Raw genomic sequence first — 25265 nt, 5'->3', positions numbered from 1 at the left:
TTCCTGTCCTCTAGTTGGATGTGTTCCATAAAATTAGACAAAACTCATCTATTGTTGAGGGGGTGGTTTAGGAATTTATATACACATACACACACAGGCACACACTAAGAAATGAAATACTATATTCAACTGTATTAAATGAATATAGTTATGTCAACCAGACTTACAAAACTTTTTTTTTCAATGGAAAAAAATGAAACTATAGCACTTTGTTTCAAATAACTGTATATTATGTTTCCCATCTATATATACGAAGGTACTTCATAAAGTTCTCGGCTCTACCCAGAAAATGTCGCAGGAGAAAGACTGTTGTTAAACTTGATTCCCCGATGTTCAAACTTTGCTAGTTCACACATTGTGCCTCTAGATACTTTTGTTCCCGGCTAAGAGTGAGAACTTTCCAAAGTACCCATATATATATATATATATATATATATATATATATATATATATATATATATATATATATATATATATATATATATATATATAAGGAACAGGGATTAATCTTCAGACTGGAACAAGGAAATGCATTATTGGTCCAACTGCAGTTGTATACTTATTATCAATTTGTAGTTGGCACAAGGGTCTATCCCATGTAAACTCTGACTGCGTACATATTTATCATCCTTAATTTATGTCATCCTTAAAGTTTATTCAGTAAAAGGACAGTGTGCTTGTTGATATTTCTGTTGAGGGCACTTTGAAGTAATTCTAATACTGTATGGTCATAACAGTCTTGCAGTGTCTTTACAAGTTTACATTTCTGGACTGTTGAACAAATGTATATTGAACAATCAGACCCTGGTGACTTGTCCAGGGTATACTGCGCCTCTTGCACATTATGTGATGGGGTAGCCTTTAATCATTTGTAACCCTGAATGGGATAAGTAGATATAGTATATCTGATTGAAGAAGTAAGTTCTTTATAGGCTTTGAGGTCCGCTGGTGCAGGTGCTTTCCTCCTAGAGTCCGTAGTATGAAGTGTATGTGACAGTCTACAACTTAGCAATGGATGGCGTCCATTGCAGGTTACTTCCCAGCCAAGGCTGGTCCCTATTTATATCTGGGTGGACTGGGACAAGAAGGTGAAATATCTTGTCCAAGGATGCAAACAGGCAGTGTGACAGGGCAACAAACTCAGGTCTACATATTGGTGACCCAGCTCCTGTCTGACTGAGCCACCTGGTCTGTCTGTATACAATAGAAGAAGGACAAGAAGAAGAAGAAAAAAATAATCCTATATTGGCTCCAAGGCCCATTAGTGCTGGTGTTTATCCCCGGATTCCATAGCGTGAAATGGATGAAGGTGTGGGACTCCCCCTGGATGGGTTGCCACTCCATCGTAGGTTACTTCCCCAACCAAACCCAAAACTATTCCAGCTGGGTGGACTGAGACAATACAGATGAAGTGTTTTGTCCTGGGACACAGACAGATATTGTGATTGGAGGAAGCCTGCAGATCTATCTATTGGTAGCCCAACACCTATCCCACTGAACAACCTGCGCTACCTGCATTTGTTGGATTTTAATTGCTTAAAATTGACATTGAATTCATAAACAAAAATAAGCACCAACAGATACTTATACCAACTGTTCTAATTGTATCTCAGGTGAACAACACATTTAATTCTACTATTTTAAAGTCAGAATTGTTTAGCGTACCAATCAAGCCAAACAACCGCTCAGTGAGAATGAAGGGTATTATGGCACCGGGTGGCATGTTCGTTACATTCTTAATTAAGTAGTGAATGACAATGCATAACTTTGAAATTATAGAATAAACATTTCAGAGGAAGTGACTGCAGCGGCAGGAACCAATCAGCCCTCAGGGATCTGGAGACGTCATCCTTGGACACAAGAACATTTGGGCTGGATGTGCAGTCACATGGGTAGGTTTGTTGCTAACACTTTACAAAGTAAGGCACTTAATTGTGTAGAACCAATTAACAATGACAACAACAATAATGACAAGGATTAAATAATAACAATAAAATTATGACAATATAATAATTAAAACATATAAGCTAGAAAAAACATGAAATACAGCCCAAAACACACATCTGTAGGACAAATAAAAACAAAAACAAACAAACAACAGTATGTAATTACTAACCCTGCCTTTTTAAACTTTCCGTATTCATTCACAAAGTTTCTGTTGTCTTTTGGTGATGAGGGTGAGATAGATAAACATGATGGCGAGCATACTGATAATTTTGTTGGTTGTTTCTATTATGGCTGCAGGTATTTTATGTTTAGGGCTGAGGTGCCAATAAAGGGACATGTATGAATGAAGGTACAGGGCTATGTGGGGCAGAGCAGGAATCCTGAAAAGGAGGAATGGATGTACTCCGTGGAGTAGAGGCCATTTGCCTGATCCGAAGGCATCTGGACCCATACCTGATCCCCCTCCTTCAGCTCTAGGACGGCACTACCTGACGCTTGGTCCATATAACCTTTCTTGTATTCATCGTAGGTGTAAGTTGCTGGTACATTGTTCTTGTACAGTGCCACCCACAGGCTAGTTCCCTTTACGTGCATGTGGTAGGCAAAGTAGTAGACACCAGATAAAGGAGCCGTGAACATGCCTGTTGCTGGGTTGTAGGCATTTTGCCCGTTGTACAGGGTCCTGTCAAATTTGATTGGCATGCCAGATGGAGGGAAAGGTGTGCTGAGTATGGCTGTGAAGGCGGGTGCTACAGACATAGAGAGTGGAACTTGACTACATGCAGGCTTCTTCCTGTCTCCAGGTATTTCATCCCCTTCCAAGTGTGAATCTGTTGGCCCTGCAACAACTGTTTGGCCATTTCCTGGAGGACCTGGGGGACCTGGAGGCCCAGGTGGTCCAGGGTTGCCATTAAGTCCAGCAGTGCCTGGTTTCCCTGGAGGGCCTTGTGGACCTAGAGCCCCCTTTTCACCTACCATCCCAATCCCTTGAGGACCTGGTAGTCCCGGTTCACCCTTTGGGCCAGGAACACCCTGTGGCCCCATGGGACCCATTTGTCCCTGAAGTCCAGGAATGCCTGACTGTCCCCTGGGTCCTGGAGACCCCATTAATCCTGTCTCTCCTTTAGGCCCTGGAGCACCTGTCAGACCTGGATTCCCAGGTAGGCCAATATGCCCTGCCTCGCCTTTAGGCCCAGGTTTCCCAATAGCTCCATTGGGTCCTGGAATCCCCTTTTCCCCAGGAATACCAGGTTTTCCAGGCAGTCCATTGGGGCCTTGACCACCTCTTAGACCAGGCAATCCTGGAGGACCCTGGGGGCCCAACTCTCCCTTCTGTCCTGGCATTCCATGTTTCCCTGGAAGACCCATTGGTCCTTGCATTCCAGGTGCTCCTGGTTGTCCATCAAGGCCAGACTCTCCAACGGGCCCCACCATTCCTTGCTCTCCTTTGTCCCCTTGAAGACCAGGTAGCCCAGCATGGCCCTTTTCACCTTTTGGCCCATTTAGACCAGGTTTGCCAAAACCAGGAGTACCAGGAAATCCTGGAGAACCCCTGTGTCCAGGTTCACCTTTTGGTCCTACTAGACCTGGTGCTCCTGGCAATCCATCTATCCCAGGTTTCCCTAGCCCAGCTGGACCTGGCAAACCTTGTAGCCCTGGGGGCCCAGTTTCCCCTTGTTCTCCTCGATCCCCTGGGAGTCCTTGATCACCTTTAAGACCGGGAAGCCCCGGCAAACCTTTTGGTCCTGGTTTACCAACACCTGATGGACCTGGTAGTCCTGGACTGCCTTTTAATCCAGGAGGACCCCGTATACCTGCAGGCCCTGGATTTCCATTACCATTTTCACCTTTAAGTCCTTTCTCACCTGGTGGGCCAGAAATGCCCTTCAGTCCTGGTTCTCCACGGGCCCCAGGGGGTCCTCTGACACCTGGAAGACCGGGTTTCCCATTTAATGACAATCCAGCTGGGCCAGGGAGTCCAGGCTGCCCTGGAGGGCCTCTAGGACCTGGTTCACCACGAGGACCAACTTCGCCGTTAATACCTGGGGGTCCCTTTGGGCCAATCTTTCCTGGAAGACCTGGAAGTCCAGGTTTCCCAATTCCAGGAAATCCAGGAGGTCCCTGGGGGCCTTGCTGGCCATTGAGACCTGGCTTCCCGATTCCAGGTTTTCCCGGAAGTCCAGCTGGCCCAATAGGGCCTCTAGGTCCAGGCTTTCCTTGGGGTCCAGGCTCCCCCTTCACCTCCATCATGGGGGGCATATCTGGAAAAGAGAAGATAATCATATGGTTAAAACTGCTGCAGGATAAAAAGATCTCTTGGAGATAAACCTGAGAGCAGGTAGGTTCTTTTGTCATTCTAATGTCTTCCTGCCACACATTTGATGCTAGCAATAGCAAACAGAGTTCACCTGCCTCATCTTTAAAGAACTCCTAGAACATTGGACAACTGAGAATCACAAATTAATGACAATCATCGTACATTCAAACTTATTTTGTAACATGGTAGCAATTGAAAAGACAGCATCTTAACAGTTACATTCAAGTCCATAAATATTGGGACAGTGACTAAATACTTGTAATATTGCTCATGTAAACCACCACAATGGAGTTGAAATAAAACAATCAAGAGGTGCTTATAATATAGGCTACTTTAAAGAAGTCAACTAAAACATTACATTATTACATTTAGGAATTATAGCCATGTTTATATATAGTGCCTCCCTTTTCAGAGCCCATAAGTAATTGGACAGTCTAAATATAAGGACTGTTTTGTACAACTCATCACAGTTTTCTTTAGATAAAACAGAGTGACCATGCAAGATGGAGACTGCTGAGGGAAGCCACTAACGACACTCAAACCACTCTGAAGAAGTTACAGGCTTTTATGGATGTGTTTGCTGAAACCTTTGTTTGTTGCATTAACAGCTGTGTAGTTTTCACTGCGGAGTGGTAAAGGCAGATATCTGAGGGAATTTGCGATGTTAACCTGGTTGGCTGGTGTTGTTTCTGGGGTATATTGAGGGGAAAAACAAAACAAGTGTATAGTTTGTACTAACCCATGGCACCCCAGGCAAACACAGATAAACTTACCATTGACAATACACACTTTACTGCTGAAGGCTTTTACAAAGTACAGTTTAGTGAATTTGATCTTTGACCATTTGACCCCAAAATTGATAGTCTTCTTGGGTCACCATGCCTAAAACACATACCAAGTTTGGTGACAATCTGGCAATGAGGAATGAAGTTATTGTACTCATAATATTTTTACAAAGCATGCTCCAGTAATCATGACCTTTGACTATACACGTCTTGGGGTCAATATGCATAATGAATAGACACAGTTTAGTGACAACTGGGGCAGTACAACAAGTGAAATGTTGCGTGTCCAACTGACTGAGCGGCTCACTGACGGACTCCTCACACACAGTGAAGTCTAGGCCACTGACTGCACCGTGGTAAAAAGAAAAAAAAAAGCAGAGCCCACTCTACACGTGATCAGTACCTACAAAAAACATATAATGTACGTGCTTGAAGATTGGGCTCTTTTTTTTTTTAACCCTATCTGCATACTGTAGTGATGGTAAATGCCAAACTGGCAGAACCATTTCTATACATATATACACATATATGGAATTTGTTCCTTCAAGACAGATAGAATGTAGTGCATGAGTGAATGTGGTGTGTGTGTGAGAGACCTTCACCTGTGAGTTCTTATGTAACTGTAGAACTGGGCAGGGATGATCTGCTCGTATGTTTGCCCACTGACTGACTTTGGATCTGCTTTTCTCTGAGTTTCAGTAAAATGCAAATCACATGGTTGTGTAATCTGAGAGTAGCTTGACTGAAAAAGTAAGCCACACATCATGAACTGCCTTGTTATTTTTTTCATAGCGGTGGAGCAGCGTACAGGCAGGCCTGCAATGAGCAGAAACACGAGCCCAGTCTGCACAACATGATAATCACACTCAGCTTCAGAAGAGTTTTGTTCCGTAGCTTCGCCTGGAACCGTTCCTCTGTGTTCCTCCACATAAGTCAGAGAACAACTCACCATGTACTATTTTTATAACAATCACAAGTGGAAAATGAAGGTTATACTGGTTTTAATTTTCCTTGAATAGTTTATCTTTTACCCCTTAAAAAGGATTGGGTCATAGTTTTTTTTTTTCTAGGGCTGGGATCTTGCGGTGCATTAAATTACACCATTTAATGTCATCTAATTTAATCCTAACTAACTAATCACTATTTAAATCAATAATGAAATTACTCCTGATTTCGAAAGTGCTTCTTGTATCTTATCCAAATGCACTAATCAGCAATAGATAAGGTAAATATAATCATATATATATATATATATATATATATATATATATATATATATATATATATATATATATATATATATATATCCAAAACCATAAATTTGTAGTTGATGCCAACATGTACTTGGCTATCTTTTCTAAAAGTTCATGATTTTTTATTTTGATTTTTTTTTTTAATTTAAAATCAACTTTTTTCATTTTATTTATTTCACTCTTCTAAATGAGACTATGCAAATAATATTAGTTATCATCGTTATTGACATGTTTAAACATAAAGGTGCACATATAACATGTGCAAGTACTATTAATTAATGGTACTGATTTCATATTTCAATGATGTTTTAAGTACTGATTTCTAAAAAAAATCATTTTTGATGATTTTTTAACTTACTTTTTTAATTACAGTACAAGACACAAACATGTACTGTAATGTGCAAAAGTCTTACATATGTGTAATGTGTCTAAAAACTGGAAATAATCAATGTGATTTATATTACTGCAGTGTTATTAAAAAAAGAAAAGCTGGTAAATGTTTAGTGTTTATAAAATGTGTGGCCACTTCTCATGAATTAAAATAATATCACAAAAAGAATACTGGTAATTTATAATAAAATCTATTTCAAATGAAAGACAGATGTTTATTTATTCATTTATTTATTTGATGATGATGTCATTTATGTGTTTGATGATGTTATCTTGACGTCATTCCTAACATTTAATGACAAATGAGTAGCTGATCAATACATTGCTTGTGTAGCAGGATTTGTCTGTGACGATATCCATGAAAAGTGTTTTGCAAACTATATTTTCTGTGAGTTTAATCTTGACTTTTATGTGCTGTTCTCCACAACTTAATCATTTGGAGACACCCACCCAAGGAATATTCCAACCACGTTTGCTGAAAATCTGCACACCCATTTCTGAGTTACTTTTCCACACAGACAGACAGACAGACAGGGACACAAGGATGAGCGATTGCCATGCTGTACTGCTGGCTTGAAAATTTTTAAGGCTTTACAATCATTTTATCATTAAACAATCACTGGCAACTGTTTTTGGTTCTCATATGGTAGAAATTGCTTTTTTTTTTTTTTTTTTTATTAAATGTGTAACTTTTTAAATTGATTTTTTTTTAGTAAGCTAATAATATAATTGCCTCATTCACACATATTAAAGTTTATGTTAAAAAATAACACACAGACACTAAGGTAATAAGTTAAAAATTAAGTCTCACAAAACTGACCTGTGAGTGTGCTTGTTGCTTTAAATGGGAAGGAGCTGCCACGCCCCCTCTCTTTGTTTCACAGACATTGTGGACGTGTCACATATAGCACAATGTGGCTGAATGGACGTGTCTCCAACAAGTAGCTGTTCACATAACTCCAAAGTCAGATTAGCGAGAAATGAGGGCACCAAGCAGTTGGAGTTTGTCACTTGATGGGCGTTCCCCTGGTGTGGCTAGCTTGTGGTAATTTAGCATTACTGTGCAGGATGAGGAAATCCGACTTCTTAGTAAAATGTTTTGCAAATGACATCAGACGTATCTGGTTACAAAACAGCGTTTTTACATTTAGGTGTAGCCAACATTAAAAAATAGCTTTAAGGATAAGAGCTTGTACTGAGGCTTTTATTCTGAAAACTGTGTATTGCTCCTTTGATTTGGGGACTGTGTGAACAGCCAATCAGTAGAGCCGCTCCCTGTGAGAGGGAGGGAGAAAGAGGGAAAAGCTGAGAACATGCACATAGTGCAGCAACTAAGAGAATATTGAGAGCAAAATCCTGCAAATGGTGATACAAGCATCAAATTCAGCACAAATACTCAGATATTACTCTTTAGAAAAAACTGAGTAGCCACATGAATTTTCAATAAGCGGCCAGGTAGGGGTCACTTGAGGAATCACACAGGGGTCAAAATTAAAAATGCTCCAATCAAATTGAAAACTATACCACATTTGTCTGATCATATCAATTCCAAAAGGTATAGTTTGGACTATCTATGACTGAATGTTCAGGAGTTATGGGGTAAAAACAGCAAAAATGGTGACAAAGGTCAGCTTCAGTTTGTACAGGGTCAAAAGTTAAAGTTCCTTCAATTTTGGTAAAAAAAAAAAAAAAAAATATGCAAATTATTAGTTGAGTTAACAGGGTTTTAAAAAGGAATAGTTTGGACCATGTATCATGCTTAGTTCTCATGTTACGGGGTAACATATGTCACATGTCATAGAATCCAATGGATGTTGAGCTTGTTTGAACTTTACTTTGAAGACCAAGCATTCAACACACTCAAAACTATTCAATTTATTAATCCTATTAGCTCAACCAATAATTTGCATCAATTTTTACCAAAATTGAAGGAGCTTTAACTTTTGACCCCTGTACAAACTGAAGCTGACCTTTGTCACCATTTTTGCTGTTTTTACCCCATAACTCCTGAACATTCAGTCATAGATACTCCAAACTATACCTTTTTGGAATTGCTATGATCAGACAAATAATGTAGTGTAGTTTTCAATTTGACTGGAGCATTTTTAATTTTGACCCCTGTGTAATTCTTAAATTGACCCCTACCTGGCCGCCTATTGAAAATTCAAGTGGCTAGATGTTTTATTTTTTCAAAAGAGTAATGTCTAGGGAGTATTTGTGCTGCCTTTGGTGCTTGTATCACCATTTGCAGGATTGTTTCAGTTATCTGCTGCAGATAATAATGAGAGTAAACTCTGGACCAAGCCAAAGTGTTTTTTTTTTATTATTTGGATATTTTTGTGGATACTGAATGAGGCTGAACATACTTTGTTCATTCGGTTAAATTTATGTATATTTTCTTTTCTTCTCCAGACCTTCAAGTCTGCGCGTGGTTTACTCAGGTTTCTAGTTGCACTGAAAGGCTGCACCTTACCTTTCGTTGTACTTCTTACAATGACAATAAATAATCTGTAATCTGTCTTTGAACAAATTTGGAGTCCCTATTTTAATAGTTTTGTTTTTGTTTTTTTTGTACATGTTGTATAAATGTGATAACATTCAAATTATGAATGATATAGCAAATGTGCATACACAGATGTACTGAGTTGTTAATGCAATTTTAGAACTGCAAATATATATTTTTTTCCCCTCCAATGGATGTGTAATGTGGATGTCTGACCACTCAGTGGCAGCAAAATCCTTGTACTTATTTATGACTATTCTGATTCCTGCAGGTTTATGCCTCCAAATTTTTCCTCACTCCTTCCAGATCCAAACAGCATGGTGGTGTAAACACTGGTGGCAAATCTGGAATGTTTCTCTGAACGATTGCGATAATAAATTGCAACACCAAATGTCCTCCGCAGGCTGTGTCTTTCTGTTATTGTCCAACACTGTCCTACAGTACTAAACTAAAAACACGATCCACATTAAAATAAATTTCCTCTAAAGACAGGCCCTCTGATCATACCCAGGACACTTTGTATCGTCCAGAACATCTGTTGAGTCAAAGTTGATATATGATAGAAGTTGATTCTTATTCTGGGCCGGGAACACTCCTGTTGCTTCCCGGTTCTTCCCACATCAACCTCGTGTTCCTGTTATTTTTAGTTCCTTCACACTCTCTCCAGTATCCCACAGCTGAAGAATACATGCTAAACAGCGGGATTAACAGCATCCAGATGGTGGGAGGAATAACTCCAGTGGAGCCTGGCTAACGGTGGGTAATCAGCTCTCCATTAGGCCCCAAATGAGGCTTTGTCAAATGCTTCTACACCCACAGGGCAAGGACACACACGTTCCACTGATCCCTTATACTGGCAGGAGAACCACTAACTGGTAGCTTTAGTGCACAAATAGTCAGGTACTGTTATCTGTAGGTACCTCAGAGGCAGTTGTAGTTGTAGGCTGTGACAAAATATATTTACCAAGTAATATAGTCTCTATGAGACAACTATAACATTGCACTCACTGACCCCCAGACATAGGCAAATCAACTCACTCTTGCAATACTGATCACTCTACCCCAATGGGACTACCTGTGCCAAGTTTGGCTAGCTTGGGACCAAGGGCCTTGGAGATATAGCAGCAAATGTTTGGATATATGCGGTTTTGTGTATTTACGGTGCTGGGGTGGGCGGGGGGTAGAGGATAATACTTGTCTGTGGAATAAATTGGTGCCACACCTCGCTACGTCCAACCGAGTCTCACGGCAGTTCATGGCGGTATTACGAAAAGTACATTCATCTATGGGTTTGTGATGGGGGCAAGAAATGGGTCACTTTTCATGATGGGATGATTTCATTTCATGACGGGGCACGAAATGTGGGTGATGGGGGGGTTAGGGAGGGTAGACACTAATGCTATGGTTATGATTAGAGTTTGGAGATAGGAAGATTAGAAATAGCAAAATATAAAAAAACGTTTCACAAAATCAGACGCGTTTCGTGATGGGGACATGAAAATGAACATGAACTGGGCTGCTACATCCCACTATAAGGCAGAACCATCTTGGATCCAGGATAGTAACCACTCAGGCAGACAAATGATTCACCCCAGGTGAAACATGAGCATCCCATTGGCCTTCTCCAACCACTGTGGTCCTCAACACTGAGGTACCTTCATACCCAGAGAAATGTGCCACATGGCCAAAATGTTGTAACCCATGATCCTAGTACCAAAACATCTAGTCGATGACTTAGGCCACCAGTTAGCATCCAAGTCTCACAATCATGACAGTAAAACAGGAAGCACCAAGACCCTGAAGACTTTGTCCTTCGTTCTTCTGAAAGGTTATTGTCAACACCAAACACCTCCATGATGCAGAGGTCCTACAAACACCTCCATGATGCAGAGCTCCTACAGGCACAAATGCTACTGCTGAGATAGTGAATCTCTACATACGTGCATTCCATACAGACACACCTCTGATGCTTGTATCCAGGAAGTCATTGAAAGCTTGGATCTCAGTCTTGATCCAGGACTATCTAACCCAGACACTCAGATTCCTTGCTTATCTTCTGCAGTGCTGCAATCAGGGTATATCCACTGATTCCACAAGATCATAATATTGTCCATGATGTCAAGGTCAGCAAACCTTTCCTCACCAACAAAGACACCAAAGTTGCTGGTTTGCACAACCCTACTCAATGCCCAGTCCATGAAAAGTGCTGAACAGTACCGGAGCCAGAACAAATCACTGAGTAACACCAGTTAACACCACACTGATGGCTGCACAGCTCAGGAGAACAAAGACAGCAACTTCCAGCACTGATGGGGACAGATTACTCACCAACATAATGTCCTTTGCCCTCTCTGAACGGGGGTCCAACGGGTCCTTTCATCATGGGCTGCATGTATTCATGTGGGTTATGGGAGGGTAGCCTCCAGCGAGAGCGTGCCCTCCCAGCATTAGTAGCACACAGACAGGAGCCACAGCATGGTCACCGATCTCCCAGGCTTCAGATGTCACAGAGAAGAAACTGCAGGCAATGACAGGATCAAAGAGGACACAGAGGATTTGTGAATAACCTCAGACTGGACTGGATTTTTAAGACCTTTGACACCAAACTATCAGCAACAGCTGGGAACTAGCAGATAATTCAGTAGTAGAAATTTATACATGTATGGCTTAAATAGATATGTGGCCTTTATATTAGAATACACACAAAAAAGACAGATGAAACTTGATTTAGAGTGCACAAACCCCCACCCCACATGTTTGACACCAATTAATTTACATTTCTGATTTAGCGATACCAAAATATATCATTTTTTTCCTTCTTCTTCTTTTTTCCCTTAGGCCTTGATATTTGATCATTTTGGATGGAATATCTGCAACTAATATGCAAACCTTCTGCTATGTTTAATTCACGTTGGCTTTTCAAAGTCACCCAAGGTCAAAGGTTATGTGACCAATAGAAAGGAGTTATATGGCTTTGTATTAGTGTGCAACAGCAACAATGAGTATCTGTAACAATTTAAACTTTCAACTGAGTTAATACCACATCTCTTCTCTAGTTAAGTTGAAATAACTTTAGTTAAGTTGATACAACTTGAAAAAAATCTATGCAAATTGTTACATCACTTTTCTCGATGAGATAGTGGCTCGTTTTTTAGAGTGTAACCATATAATAACTAACAATTCCAAGAGTTTGCCATTCGTCACTGAAAAAAGAACCAACTTAAAAAAGTAGTTTGAACTTAAGTTAACAAGTTAGATCACTTACAAACTTATATTCAAACAACTTAATTCATTTAGATGTTACCAATTGAAACAATTCATTTGAGTTGGTCCAACTATTCTCTCTTTTCAGTGTATGTTTGAGCTATCAAGGTCACCCAAGGTCAAAGGTCATGCGGCCAATAGAAATGTGATTTATAACTTCATATTAGTGTGTAAGTGTAACCATGGCTTGATTTTAAATAGATTCTTTGAATTAGTTTCTAAATTATCCCCTATAGTTATGAACATAAGGGCAAAGGTTTGACCTTGGCCTGTGACCTTGATTTTAACTTCCTCTTCTCAAAAATCAAATTACTTTGCCCTCGCCTGAACCTCAATCATCCCACCAAGTTTGATCTGGATTGGAGCAAAACTCTTCAAGTTATTTTCTTCATACATGGACACGTAGGACTGAAAACACTACTGAATGCCAAATTGCTACGCACGGGTGTAAAAATGGTTCTTAAACTTTTGTTTGTGCAAGCATACTTGCAGATATACTGTACTTTCAGCTGCTGTGCAGGTGTGCTGTAAAAACTTGGCTGGATTAGAAATATTTTGACCTCACGTATTGTGACAGGGAGAGACTCCCTCAGGAAATCATGACCACATCGTTCTCAGGTGAATGTTTTCACAAACACGTTCATTTGCAGGCAGGAAACCACCGTGGGATGTTTGGAATGTACAGAATGTACCTAGGTGTCGAGGCCAGGCATTAACTATTGGAATGTTGTGTGAAAATCCCCCAAATGTCCCCTTTTCAGCTGTTGTTGGACTGATCCCTGCATACTCTGTGATAATGTGGGGATGCAAACTATGATCCTGCAGGCTCACGCTGCTCTTCAACAATGTCACGCTGCTATCAAGCGTGGAAAATATGGAAGGAAGGAAGAATGTGGTGAGTAATTCATGCTATTTTCTGGTTTAACTGACAGGATCATCATGCAGGCACTAAATGGCAAAAAAACAGGACTGGTTTAACACGGGACTGGCATTTTTGAAAATAAATTCGGCTGACAAACGTTTGTAATATCTGCTTATGACTATACATCAATATTAAAAGGGAAAAAATATATTTGATTGTGCTCTGTATTGGCAGAAATTAAACAGTTGTACACAGAGACAATGACGGTGGCAGAGAAGAGAACACTGGACAGACTGCTGGACGTTATGGACGATGCCAGTCACCATCTGCACACCGTCATCAGCAACCAGAGGAGCCTCTTCAGCCACAGACTGCTCCTTCCCAAGTGCAGGAACAACAGACTGAAATACTCCTTTGTCCCTCAGGCCATCAGACTGTGCAACTCCTCACTCAGGGGGAGGAGTAACAGGAAGACAGAGGACGGGAATGAGAGGAACATTAGTAGCAAGTAAACCAGCAGTGAGCAGTAGTTCTGGTATTTATATTGTGTATTTATATTTGCAAATTGTTTTTTACTTTCACTTTTGATGCTTTGTGTGCTTCTTACCCTGTGTGCTGTCATACAATGCTGCTCAAACCTCAGTTTCCCTGACGAAGTCTTCCCAAGGGATTAATAAAGTTCTATCTAATCTAATCGACTCAACACCTTGACCACCCTACAGAACCGCCTTGGATCCTGGATAGACAGCTCCAGTTTCTGGGATCCTGAACACTGGTACACCTCATGCAAGCCGCATCCAAGTCTTTCTAAGTAACTTTTTGTTTGAAACAAAGTCAATTAATTGGAGCCCAGGGAATCTCTTATTCTTATCTCTGAAGAGACTGAGCACCAAAGACATCCAGCCATAGCTTTAGGTTACTGCTTAATGTGCAGGTTGCACAGTCAAGACAAGTCTGGAGTCATGTGCCAGTGCTACACCTCACCACATCCACCACATTATGAAACCACTTTCATCCACCAAGGGCACTGCTACGTCAATGGAAAAACAGAATAGTTGAACAAACTTAAAAAAGCATTACAATTGGCAAAACCTGAATGAATTAAGTTGTTGAACTTAAGTTTGTAAGTTAGAGTTAATATAACTTGCTAACCTAAGTTCAAACAACTTAATTCATTCAGGTTTTTAGCAATTGTAACGCTTTCTTAAGTTGGTTCTTTTTTCAGTGTTGTTTGCTTGCAAATATTGGCTATAAACCACAATTCTTACCCTTAAATCTCTCATGCTTCCTCCAACATGTGACAGATGTGTTAATCTATAGAATGCACTTTTGGATTTTATTTTCCCTTTTTGGGGGGGTGAATTACAGCAGTTACAAGAACAAAAGCTGACATCTTCTAATTTATAAATTAGACCAAATTACCTACTGCAGTTACTTGGAAGCAGGAATTGGGAGTAAACCGGTGTAACACACAGACCTCAACACAGTAACTTTAAAAAAAAGTGTGTTTATTACCTCTAAGTGTGCTGAGATCGGGTCTGTTTTACAGTTTTACTTTTTTGCCACCGGCATGATTGTTTTGGAAATATCAGCCGCATGGTTAGACGGTCAAATTCTTGTCTTGCAGTCATTTTGGAGTGTTTACGTGAGTTCCTGAGTTAATTGCACTTTCGTCATTAGTCTGCACGTCTGCGGTGTCTGCTTCAGATTGCTCGTTTTGCAGTGTTGTCGGATTCTTTGTCAGTAGGAATCAAAAATCGCTTCTATTATAGTCGTGTTATGTTGGAAGCCTTAAGAAATAAGGAGGAAAAACAACATACCAGATAATCAAGAAGAAGAAGAAAAAAAAGTACATTTCAAAAGAGCAGCACTGGTAGTTCAGCGTTTGGTCACTGGCCGACTCCCTGGCTGGTTGGCAAGGGAGCTCGTCTGGTCTGGGGGTCTGTGGTTTTTGGTGCTGTGGTAATTTAACTGGCAGTTATTTTGGGCACCAACAAACTCTGCAGAAAGACACAGAAGCCGTGCATGGACAGGGATCAGACAGGCGGCTCACAGAGGTCTGCAGTCTGTTTATCAAATGTTTTTGTTGAAAAGCTCTGCAGACGTTGTTAAAAAGTCACGCCATCTTATCTGGCGGGCCGCCATGAGCCGCCGCTGGATGGAGACGCGCGCACACATGAAACCTCGGTACCTCTGGGAAGTGGTCGTGCAGAGCGTCTTAAAATACTCGGGAGTCGCTGCCTGCGCTTTGCTTTTCCTCTTAAATCGGCCCATTCCAAACAAAGCAAGAGGAAACAGTGTGTGTTTGTGTGTGTGTGTTGGTGTTCATGGTGGATCTGATCAAAGGCTCTGCTGGCCATCAAACATGAGCTGCATCCAGAGTCGAGACTGGCAGGTCAAGTGACATTTTATATAAAACAGATTCTAATGAAAAAAACCTTCACAAACCACACACATTACAAGAACGGGTCCAAAAATGTACAAAGCGAATCAGGGCAGACAGGACAGACTTTGAGGGGAAAAAAGACACCCACTTGCACAGGCTCTTAGGTCACAGCCTCCACCACAAAAGATTTCAAGAGCGCCACTGTAACCCCATCAGAACGTGACATTTGCCATTCAAAGTTGTGGACTTTCAGCCTCACTTTCTCATTTTGTAAAATTTCTCTGGTCCAGTAGCACCCCCCCCTCGTGTTTTCCATAGTGGTCATGAAATGTTGCTAATGCGTTGCACCGGGATCATACGATAGCATTTTAGGGCCACACTGAGTTTTATATATACACACTTCGAGAATAAAGTTGTAATATTATGAACAAAAAAAACTGAGAATATTACGAGAATAAAGTCATATTTCGAGACTAAAGTCATAATTTGATGAGAAACAACTCGTAATATTATGAGAGTAAAGTCATAATGTTACAAGAATAAAGTCGTAATTGGATGAGAAAAACGTCTAATATTATGAGAATAAAGTCCTAATATTACAAGAATAAAGTTGTAATTTGATGAGAAAAAACTTGTAATATGAGAATAAAATCCTATTATAAGAATAAAAAATGAATTTGATGAGAAAAAACTTGTATTATGAGAATGAAGTCATAATATTACGAGAATAAAGTCGTAATTTGATGAGAAAAAACGTCTAATATTATGAGAATAAAGTCCTAATATTACAAGAATAAAGTCGTAATTTGATGAGAAAAAACTTGTAATATGAGAATAAAATCGGACTATTACAAGAAAAAAATCGCAATTTGATGAAAAAACTCGTAATATTATGAGAAAAAAATCCTATTATAAGAATAAAAAATGAATTTGATGAGAACAAAAAAAAACTTGTAATATTATGAGAATGAAGTCATAATATTATGAGAATAAAGTCGTAATTTGATGAGAAAAAATGTCTAATATTATCAGAATAAAGTCCTAATATTACAAGAAAAAATGGTATGTGTAGGATGCAGGTGGAGGAGCGGTCCAGCGTCTGACTGAACCCAGCGCTAAATAACCAGAAGCAGTTCCAAAAAGAAACAAATTTATTTTTCTTCCCACTGTGCTATACACAAATACAAAGTAAATGAGTCTGGTGGGGTGAAGAGGCGGCGCGCTCTCCCGCGCCTCAACGGATCGGAGCCCGAACATCTGGACTCAGGAGTTCCGCCGACACCCCCCAGGTGGCTTTTCCCAAGACTGTACTCTGCAAAGGAGGAACAGAGGTAAGGTTATTCAGTACTTTTATCAAGAAAAACTATTTAGAGGCACACTTATCAGCAACACGTTCAGGACTGATTTCAGTCTTAATTCAAAAGAACAGCTGCTCACAGCTTGTGGAGGATTATCAATCCGCACGCCACAGCCGTGAGGAGCAAACGAGACGATTCTCTCAATACTTAATTTTAGCTGCGCAACAATGCCACATTATATTCACAGATAAGCTTATAAGGATAATCACCTCTGACGTGTGCTGACAGCGCTTGCCTCTCACCCTCGTCCTCCTTCACAGACCAATGTCAGATTCTGGAGCGCCCTCAGCGTCCTCAAACGGTCGTCACACGCCACCCAGTTTGTAAATGTAGCCATATTGAGCCTGGCGCCCTATATAAACAACTTATAATAATGTTTTTCTTGTTTCCATTATAAATTTCTATTGATATACATTCTAACACATCTTTTATTGTTAACGTCATACTTTCTATTACCTTAAATTTAATATTTTTCCGCACATATATAGCAACACCTCCACCTCCTTTATTCACTCTGTTGATGTAGTTTAGATCATAACCATCCAACTCAAATTGTATTCCTTTCTGCGCATTGAACCACGTTTCTGAAATTGTTATTATACTAAAGGGTTTTGTAAACTGCTGAAGAAATTCTTTGATACTGTTAAAGTTTCTGTACATACTTCTGCTGTTAAAGTGGATAACTGATAATTTACCTTCTGTTTTAACTGTATTATTGTAATCCTGTTCCGTATAGTAGTTGCAATGAACGGTATCAGTCGAAAAAAACATATCTGGGTCTATTTCATTTTCCAAATCCATTATCTTATGTTCGGTGTACTCAGTTGCTTTTAATTCCAATAATTCCTGGTTTATTATCCTCTGTTGTATTATTTCATCTCCTGAAGTAGAGATTATGCGTTTTGATTCAATGGTTTGTGAAGTAGAACTAGTTTTTTTTTTTTTTTTTACTTTTTTATTTCTCCATACATTATTGACTCATATTTCATATTTTTCCAGCTCTTTTATGTCCTTAATAACCAGCACCTTAGCTACTTCAGGAGACCCATTCAGTTTAATGAAGACTTTACAATTCCTGACCCATGTATTCTGAATTTTGTTTGTTTTCCTTAAGTATCTGGCTTTTTTAGCAATGTCTGCATTTGTTTTTGTCAAGTGATCATTCAAATAAACATTCGTACCTTTCAATTTTCTTCCTTGCCTCAACAATGTGAACTTATCCTTTCTGTTGAGAAACTTCATGATAAGCACAGGAGGAGCGCCTTTCTTCGTAGGGAGAGGGTGACAAGCTTCAAGACAATTTACGTCCAAATCAATGTCCCTGGACGCCAGGAACGCGGTGACCTGTTGTTCCGCAGAGCTCACCTCCATCTCGCCAGGTTCGAGATCACTGCCCGCGGCCACTGCGTGGGCATATGAGCGGGGTTTAATCTTTAAACCAGAAACAACCACATCGTTAATCCTTGAGTACTGCTCCAAGTCCTCAACTCTCTTCTCGAGAGCCTCGATCCTCTTGTCCTGTCCTCTAATAAGGCTTGTAGTCGCGCGACTTCCTCCACTAGCTTGAGTATTTGTCCTGCTTATTCTTTATGTCAGCTACGTCCAGTGACACTAACTCAAGCGCCTTTTTAACCTCCTCCGACTCCTCCACCACCGAGCTTTTCTTTGGTCCCATTGTAGTGATTTCGTCTTCGGCTGTTTACCCTGCTCGGTACCTCACCTGGTAGCAGCGTGGCTAACCGCTAGCCCCGGTCCCAAACTGCGCTGAAAGTTACTGTTTTACATAAGTCCGAGGTCCAATATCCTTTTTTTTACGTTGTATTTTTATCCATAGCCATTGTCCGTTTAGTCCGATTCCGAAGAAAAAATTATATAAAAGTTTTCAAAGTTTCTTTTGCCTCTTCTCACGCTGCTCACACTCGGATAACCCGGAACTCCTCGGATCCAACCCGGAATGTTAGTGGTTTATCAGTTTAGCGTTATAAAAGTTAACTTTTCAGTTAGCGGTTAAATGGTTAAAGATGCTAACTTCCTGGTTAGCTGTGCCCGGTTCCGATACGCTTAATATGACGTACTGTAAATTGCACATTTCATGTTGAATAATGAGTTTTAGAAGATGAAAACAAAAGTGTAGGGTATGAATCTACACAAAATCATTTGATCCAATATGTTAGGAGGAGTACGTACTTTCTCAGACAGTGAACAGACATTTGTCACTGCTACACATGAAACCACAGTCTGTATTCAAGGGACTGACATGTCGGCAGGTTTAGTCTCCTTCCAGTCACTTCACCGGGTGATTTTCCCAATGGCCAGTTTGAGATGAACAGAACTCATCAGTGATTTATCTGTTGAGGTCATCAACTGGAATTAAAACCTGGAACTGGGGGGAAAAGACTATTAGCCCACTAGAATCTTTTATCCCGCCCTCTTTCCTGCAGGTGGTTAAAAGAAATCTAGACTAGGATGGTTTTCTGAGTGTTTCAACAGTTCACACAAGTGTGAGCAGTTGAAGTAAAATGGATGCCTTATTAACTCTGTGTCAAACCATTATTATTTAGAAGACCTGGTTGTACAAACAAATGAGCAAAATGGAAAATAAATAAAAAATGCTTTTTTGACCTGTTTATTTTATATATATATTATTATTATTATTATTATTAGAATTAGACGCATAAAAGCTGATTTATTGTTTATAAGGTGCTAAACAGTCGTATTACATTAAATACTGGGAATTGTATAAAACCTTACTCAAATAGCCGAGGTCACAATCACAATTTGTATCATTTTTATTGTAGAATGGATACACATAAACATTTTTGTTCAAATAGAATTGTTAATATTTGGAACAAACTAGATACAACTATTGTTAATTCTAAAAGTCTCACTTTATTTAAAATTGCTGTAAAAAGTACAAATTTTAAGTTACAGTTTTAAGATGGGGGTTACATTTTTATACACCCCTAGTTTTTGTTCTGTTTTATGCTTATGGTGAATAAAATATTATCTCTCTCTATTACTATCGTTATTGTTACTAAAAATACACCGTGTGATTGAAACAGATTTCTCATTTTGCTTCCTAAAGCTTCAGTACAGAAAGATCAACCCACGCAGTCGTTCGCAATCGTACTTTACGAGGTTGCCGGAAGGCAGCACGGAGTGGTTGACGTCTGTCGGACGTAAAATGAATCCGGGTACGTGGTGACTGTTTAGTTTGATGACGACAGTTCCAGAAAACAACCGCGTGGTCTGTTATGGAACACACGTGTCGGTTTTTTTTCCCGATTTTTTATTATTTTTTCGGGGCGGGCGGGGTGACTTTTAATCCATATTATATTATATATATATAAATTCCTTCCAGAGATCTTTGCTTTCAAGTGCACTGGTACACCAAGATCCTTTGAAACAGAGCTCATCCTTTTCTGCATTGACGACTACTATTGCTTATCTCCCTCTAGTGTTCATTCATTTACTTGCAGCTGACATAATAATAATATAATAATAAAATTATTATTATTATTATTATTACTATTAATAATAATAATAATCCTTATTTACAAACTACCGTCTGCATTACATTATTGCCCACTATCAACTGTGGATTGCCAAAATTTCGACTGTACACTCAATTTAGCACCTGTTTTTTTTTTTTTTGGATCTCAGCATATCAGGTGATATGTGTTTAAAGACATTATATTCTACATCTCCATTTTTCAGTTGACCATTTCAGTGGAGCATGCAGCAATGCAACACCATGCATCATTTCATAGTAAATTGTTTAAACACACACCCGCGAAATATATATATATATATATAAAAAAAAAATCTGTATTTTGCAATGTTGACAGGTTTGCACTTGTATCAAGAGCCAAAATTAAATGTAGTGGAATTTTGTGTAATCTTGACGACACAGAAAATGAACAACCAAACAGATTCAGATGAAAGCAGAGGGCTCTATTTTGACAACCTCTGGTGCAGAAAGACGCAAAGCTCAAGTGTATTTGCGGCCTATCCAACCTAATTTTTGCTTTTTATGCCGTGTGAAATTGGAGTGCAAACTAATGTGCAGGTAGTAGAGGACCCTTCCATTAAGCCAGTGACCATTGTTTGCTGAGCAAGGTTTGAAGTATGGAGACTATTCCTTGGTCGAAGTAATCGAAAATGAAGATTTTTCAACGTTTCAGTAACATTTTTTACAAAATGACCCCCTACCATGAGAATGTGTTGTTAAATCTTTAATTGGTTTTCTTAATTGAATTCCTTGACCTCAAAGACCTACATTTAGACACCAAGGTCACAGAAATCACTATAATAATATAAGATATGAAAAACTTTGTTTTTGTGTTGGCCATGTTGGATTTTGTTTAAAAATGTTTGTTTTTTTTAATTCCCACTATCATGATTCTTTTGTTGTTGTTGGTTTCATTTATTTGCTGTCTTACATGATTCCTTGTCCAAAAAGAAAACAACAACAACAACAAAAAAAAATGTCAGAAAAAACATGCCAAATATCATTTCACAGTGGACATGTTGGATTTAGCCCTCTGGTAGATTTAGCCCAAACTTTTGAGAGGTATACGGGGGATTATTTTCTTTAATATCATCCATCATCTAAAAACCACCTTGCAACCTTGCTTATGAAACAATGTGTCACCTTCCTAAATAATAACCAACAGTAAGTCATGTTTTAGAAAATATGACTTAGGCCATTATTTTAGGAAGGTGATGAATGGTTACAGGCTCAGAGCGAGGGTACTAAAGGTCCAAAAGGGTTGGGTAAGAAGACATGGGCCAAGTTCTAGCTTCTTGATTTTAATAGAACACCTAGAAATGACAGATGTTCGGTGAGTGAACAATTTTAAACATACAGCGCGGACACAGATTAGACAAAAAACTGGAAGTGTATTGACAAGTATGACAGCTGGAATAACACTTGTTGCCTTGACGTTGATGTGAGAAAAACTGTTCACTGACCAGTGTGCATTACTGGAATGAATAGAATTATTAGGAAGGACAAGCCCACATTGAGGCACATAATTTGTAGCGCTGTTAACAGTAAGATAAAACTGTTAATTTTTTTCTTTAATTTTTACTGTGCTATGTTTAGACTGTGTTCTCTCTGCACTTATGCAAATGGAAGAAGTGTGTAATTGTTGTCTGTTGATGTTGGAGTATTGTTTGTAATGTGTTTTTTGTGCAAAACACAGGTGGTACTCATTGAAGACATATTAGCAGTGTCTATTTTGTTTCAAGGGTTCATAACCTCTTTGGAAAAGGTAACAACAACTATACTGCTGCTACTACTACTACTACCACTACTACTACTACTTACTAATAATAATAAATGCATGCACAGTAGACACAAACATACAAGAAAGTTTTTATTGATGTGATATCAATACAATCAAGTACTGTAGATTTGTATAAGCAGACAAACATTTTGAATCAAAAGAGTGCATTTTATACCCAAAACATCTATTGCATAGAGTGCACGCAATAGCCATGTATGACAAAAAAACAAAAAAACAATCTATAAGTTGATACATTGTACATAACACAAACAAAAAATAGAAGTCCACAAATAATCCTTCACGAACAAGAATGCTCACTACGTGTCGTAAATGCTCTTAAGTCATCAAAGCTGTTAAATATCATTTATACGTTCTAAGCTTCGGTGGTCAGTTTTGGCATCCCTATAAAATTATCATATATGTATAAATACATCTTCATTAATTTCATGTGCAAATAGGAATGGCCGTTTGCATTTCTTGAAAACTCAAAAAACGAAATGAAACAAAAAATATCCTTAAGAACCGAAGCAAGAATTTTTTTAATAAAACACAAAACATTTCAAAGCAATTTGTGATTTAGATGGTATATGGATCTTACTGACACTTGTTTGGCAATTTGCACACAGGGCAAACTACGCAAGCGACATTGTCTACAATATGAAAACAGAAGGCTAGTGAGTAACAACTGCGTGTAACTCACGTCATTTAATTTCATAAGACAAAAGGGGAAATAAATGCTTCATACAGTATGCAACCAGCCCTTTGACTGTCTAGTAGACTCCAAAAAAAACCCCCCAAAAAAACCCATGGATACATAGCAGTTGTAGGCGTATTCATGTTATGAGACAGATCGGGAAAGAACAAATACATTCTTCGTGTTCTGTAGACTTGAAATACTGATTAGGCCTCATTTGGGACTGTAGCTTTTGCACAACAACCTTCAGAATAGTAATCGCTTAAGCAAGAGACGTACGGGGTAAATGGTTATCTGTCAAAGAGCATACATACATACATACATATATACATATATACATGCATGCATTATGACAGCAAAGTTCAACATTTGGCACAATCATCCTTTAAGATGACATTCCTGCTCAACATGTAAATTCATTGTCATATTTTAATTTTTTTTGTTGTTATTTTAATTGACATCCATGTGCAGGTAGTAATATATGCAACGCAATATCGTTGAGCCGAATTTTTTTAAATTTAACAATCTCTGAAGTTTTTTCTTAGAATTCTAATTAATAATTTCTTTGAATGATAATTTTCCCTATAAACAAACACCTATTGTATGTTTTGTTTTATTTTTTTCGGCAGTCGTCTGATGATTCTTGGCACTCGCCCATATTCACGGTTTCTGTTGAGTATAGATGTGTAGGATTTCTTGCATCGCAACCTTCACGGGTGAAACTGATGACGTTATTTGTCGATCAACATTAGAGCTACAAAAATAACTGATTATTGATCAACTTTTTAATGAATCGCCAACTATTTTGATAATCGATTAAACAGTTTTTTTTCTTTATTTTTTTATGCCAAATTCACTCATTCTTAAATGTGAAAATCCCGCCTTTTCCATCACAGTTTCTTTACTCATTCGTATTATAAATTATAATTATTTATTTCTACATGTGTTTGGATTGCGGACAAAACAAGACGTGAATATACCATTTTGGGATTTTGAGAACACTGATTGACGTTGTTCAACATTTTCTGACATTTTATGGACCAAACAACTAATCGATCATTCTCAAAAATTATCGACAAATTAATCAATCATGAAAATAATCAATTGTTGCAGCCCTAAACATGCATCACCCGTTTTATTTGTTAAAAGACAAGTTCATTTTTTTACATTAGTGATATTGAAACATTATTATTGTCTTTGATACAAAGACATCCAGTCATCGCCTTAGGTCACCGCTGAGCGAAAAAAAAAATCAATATCTTCCGCAAAGATATCGATATCTTTGCGGAAGATATCGATATCTTTGAGCTAAGGCACCTAAGGTGATGACTGGATGTCTTCGGTACAAAGACATCCAGTCATCACCTTAAGTCACCACTGAACTCGAAAATATCGATATCTTCTGCAAAGATATCGATATGTTTGTGGAAGATATCAATATCTTTGAGTTAAGCAGTGACCTAAGGTAATGACTGGATGTCTTCACCAAACAGAGGTGTTTGGCGATGCCCATATCTTTGTGGAAGTTCAATTACATAAATAGTCCTTAAAGAAATCTAACAACATCACCAGCAATATACGTAGTAAGTAATTATGAAAACACTTTGATCAGACCACATTTTTCAGCAAATCGTGAAAACGGGGTTTCCGTCGTGTAACGTGTCATAGATGAGTAGAGAGAGCCCTCAGAGGCTTGATTGCTACAGTCAGAATGTTTTTAATATGACTAAAGGTGTCAGAGTGTGAACCTGCAACCAGTGTTTGATCAGTCATCAGATTCACTCTCTTTCCTGTCATCTCAGCAAGTTTTTCTCCACATTTAACCCTTCGTCTCATAGTAAAATCGTGTGAAATACTCTTTATCACTCACAAAAGGCCACGACATTTAAACTCAGCTCTTACGTGGAACGCCGACAGGAACGCGGTATCTTTTAACGTCACTCAAGTTTATTATTATCTTTGCTGAAGTGCTCGTGACCTGAATGCCAGGAGGCGGGCAGCATGACACACACACAAATTATTGACAGTGTCAGGAAAAAGGGGAAAACACACACACACACACACATGCATGTGGACGCATCTTCAACAGAACCGGGTAAATACAGCTCTCACCTCTGGCCCTCTACTTCAACTGGCAACGCTTTGTTAAATGTTACACAACTTGTGTTTCGTAACGCGTGGGCCTCACTTGGCCCGTTTACTTATTCGTGGACCC

At 39.0% G+C, this 25265-nt stretch overlaps 1 protein-coding gene across 1 annotated transcript in view; it reads right to left on the bottom strand.

Moving 5' to 3' along the window:
• Positions 1-692: 692 nt before the first annotated feature.
• col8a2 (collagen, type VIII, alpha 2) overlaps positions 693-25265 on the bottom strand; it is a 152429-nt gene continuing 127856 nt past the window's right edge. Inside the window, 3 exon segments of the mRNA XM_034160412.1 lie at positions 693-4208; positions 11524-11581; positions 11659-11713. Coding sequence (XP_034016303.1) covers positions 2305-4208; positions 11524-11581; positions 11659-11713 — 2017 coding nt within the window. The 3' untranslated portion in view covers positions 693-2304.

This window comes from Thalassophryne amazonica, chromosome 20 (assembly GCF_902500255.1).
Source record: "Thalassophryne amazonica chromosome 20, fThaAma1.1, whole genome shotgun sequence".
Classification (NCBI taxonomy): Eukaryota; Metazoa; Chordata; class Actinopteri; order Batrachoidiformes; family Batrachoididae; genus Thalassophryne; species Thalassophryne amazonica.
The sequence above is the reverse complement of the archived record's forward strand: the minus strand, read 5'-3'. Positions and strand labels throughout refer to the sequence as shown.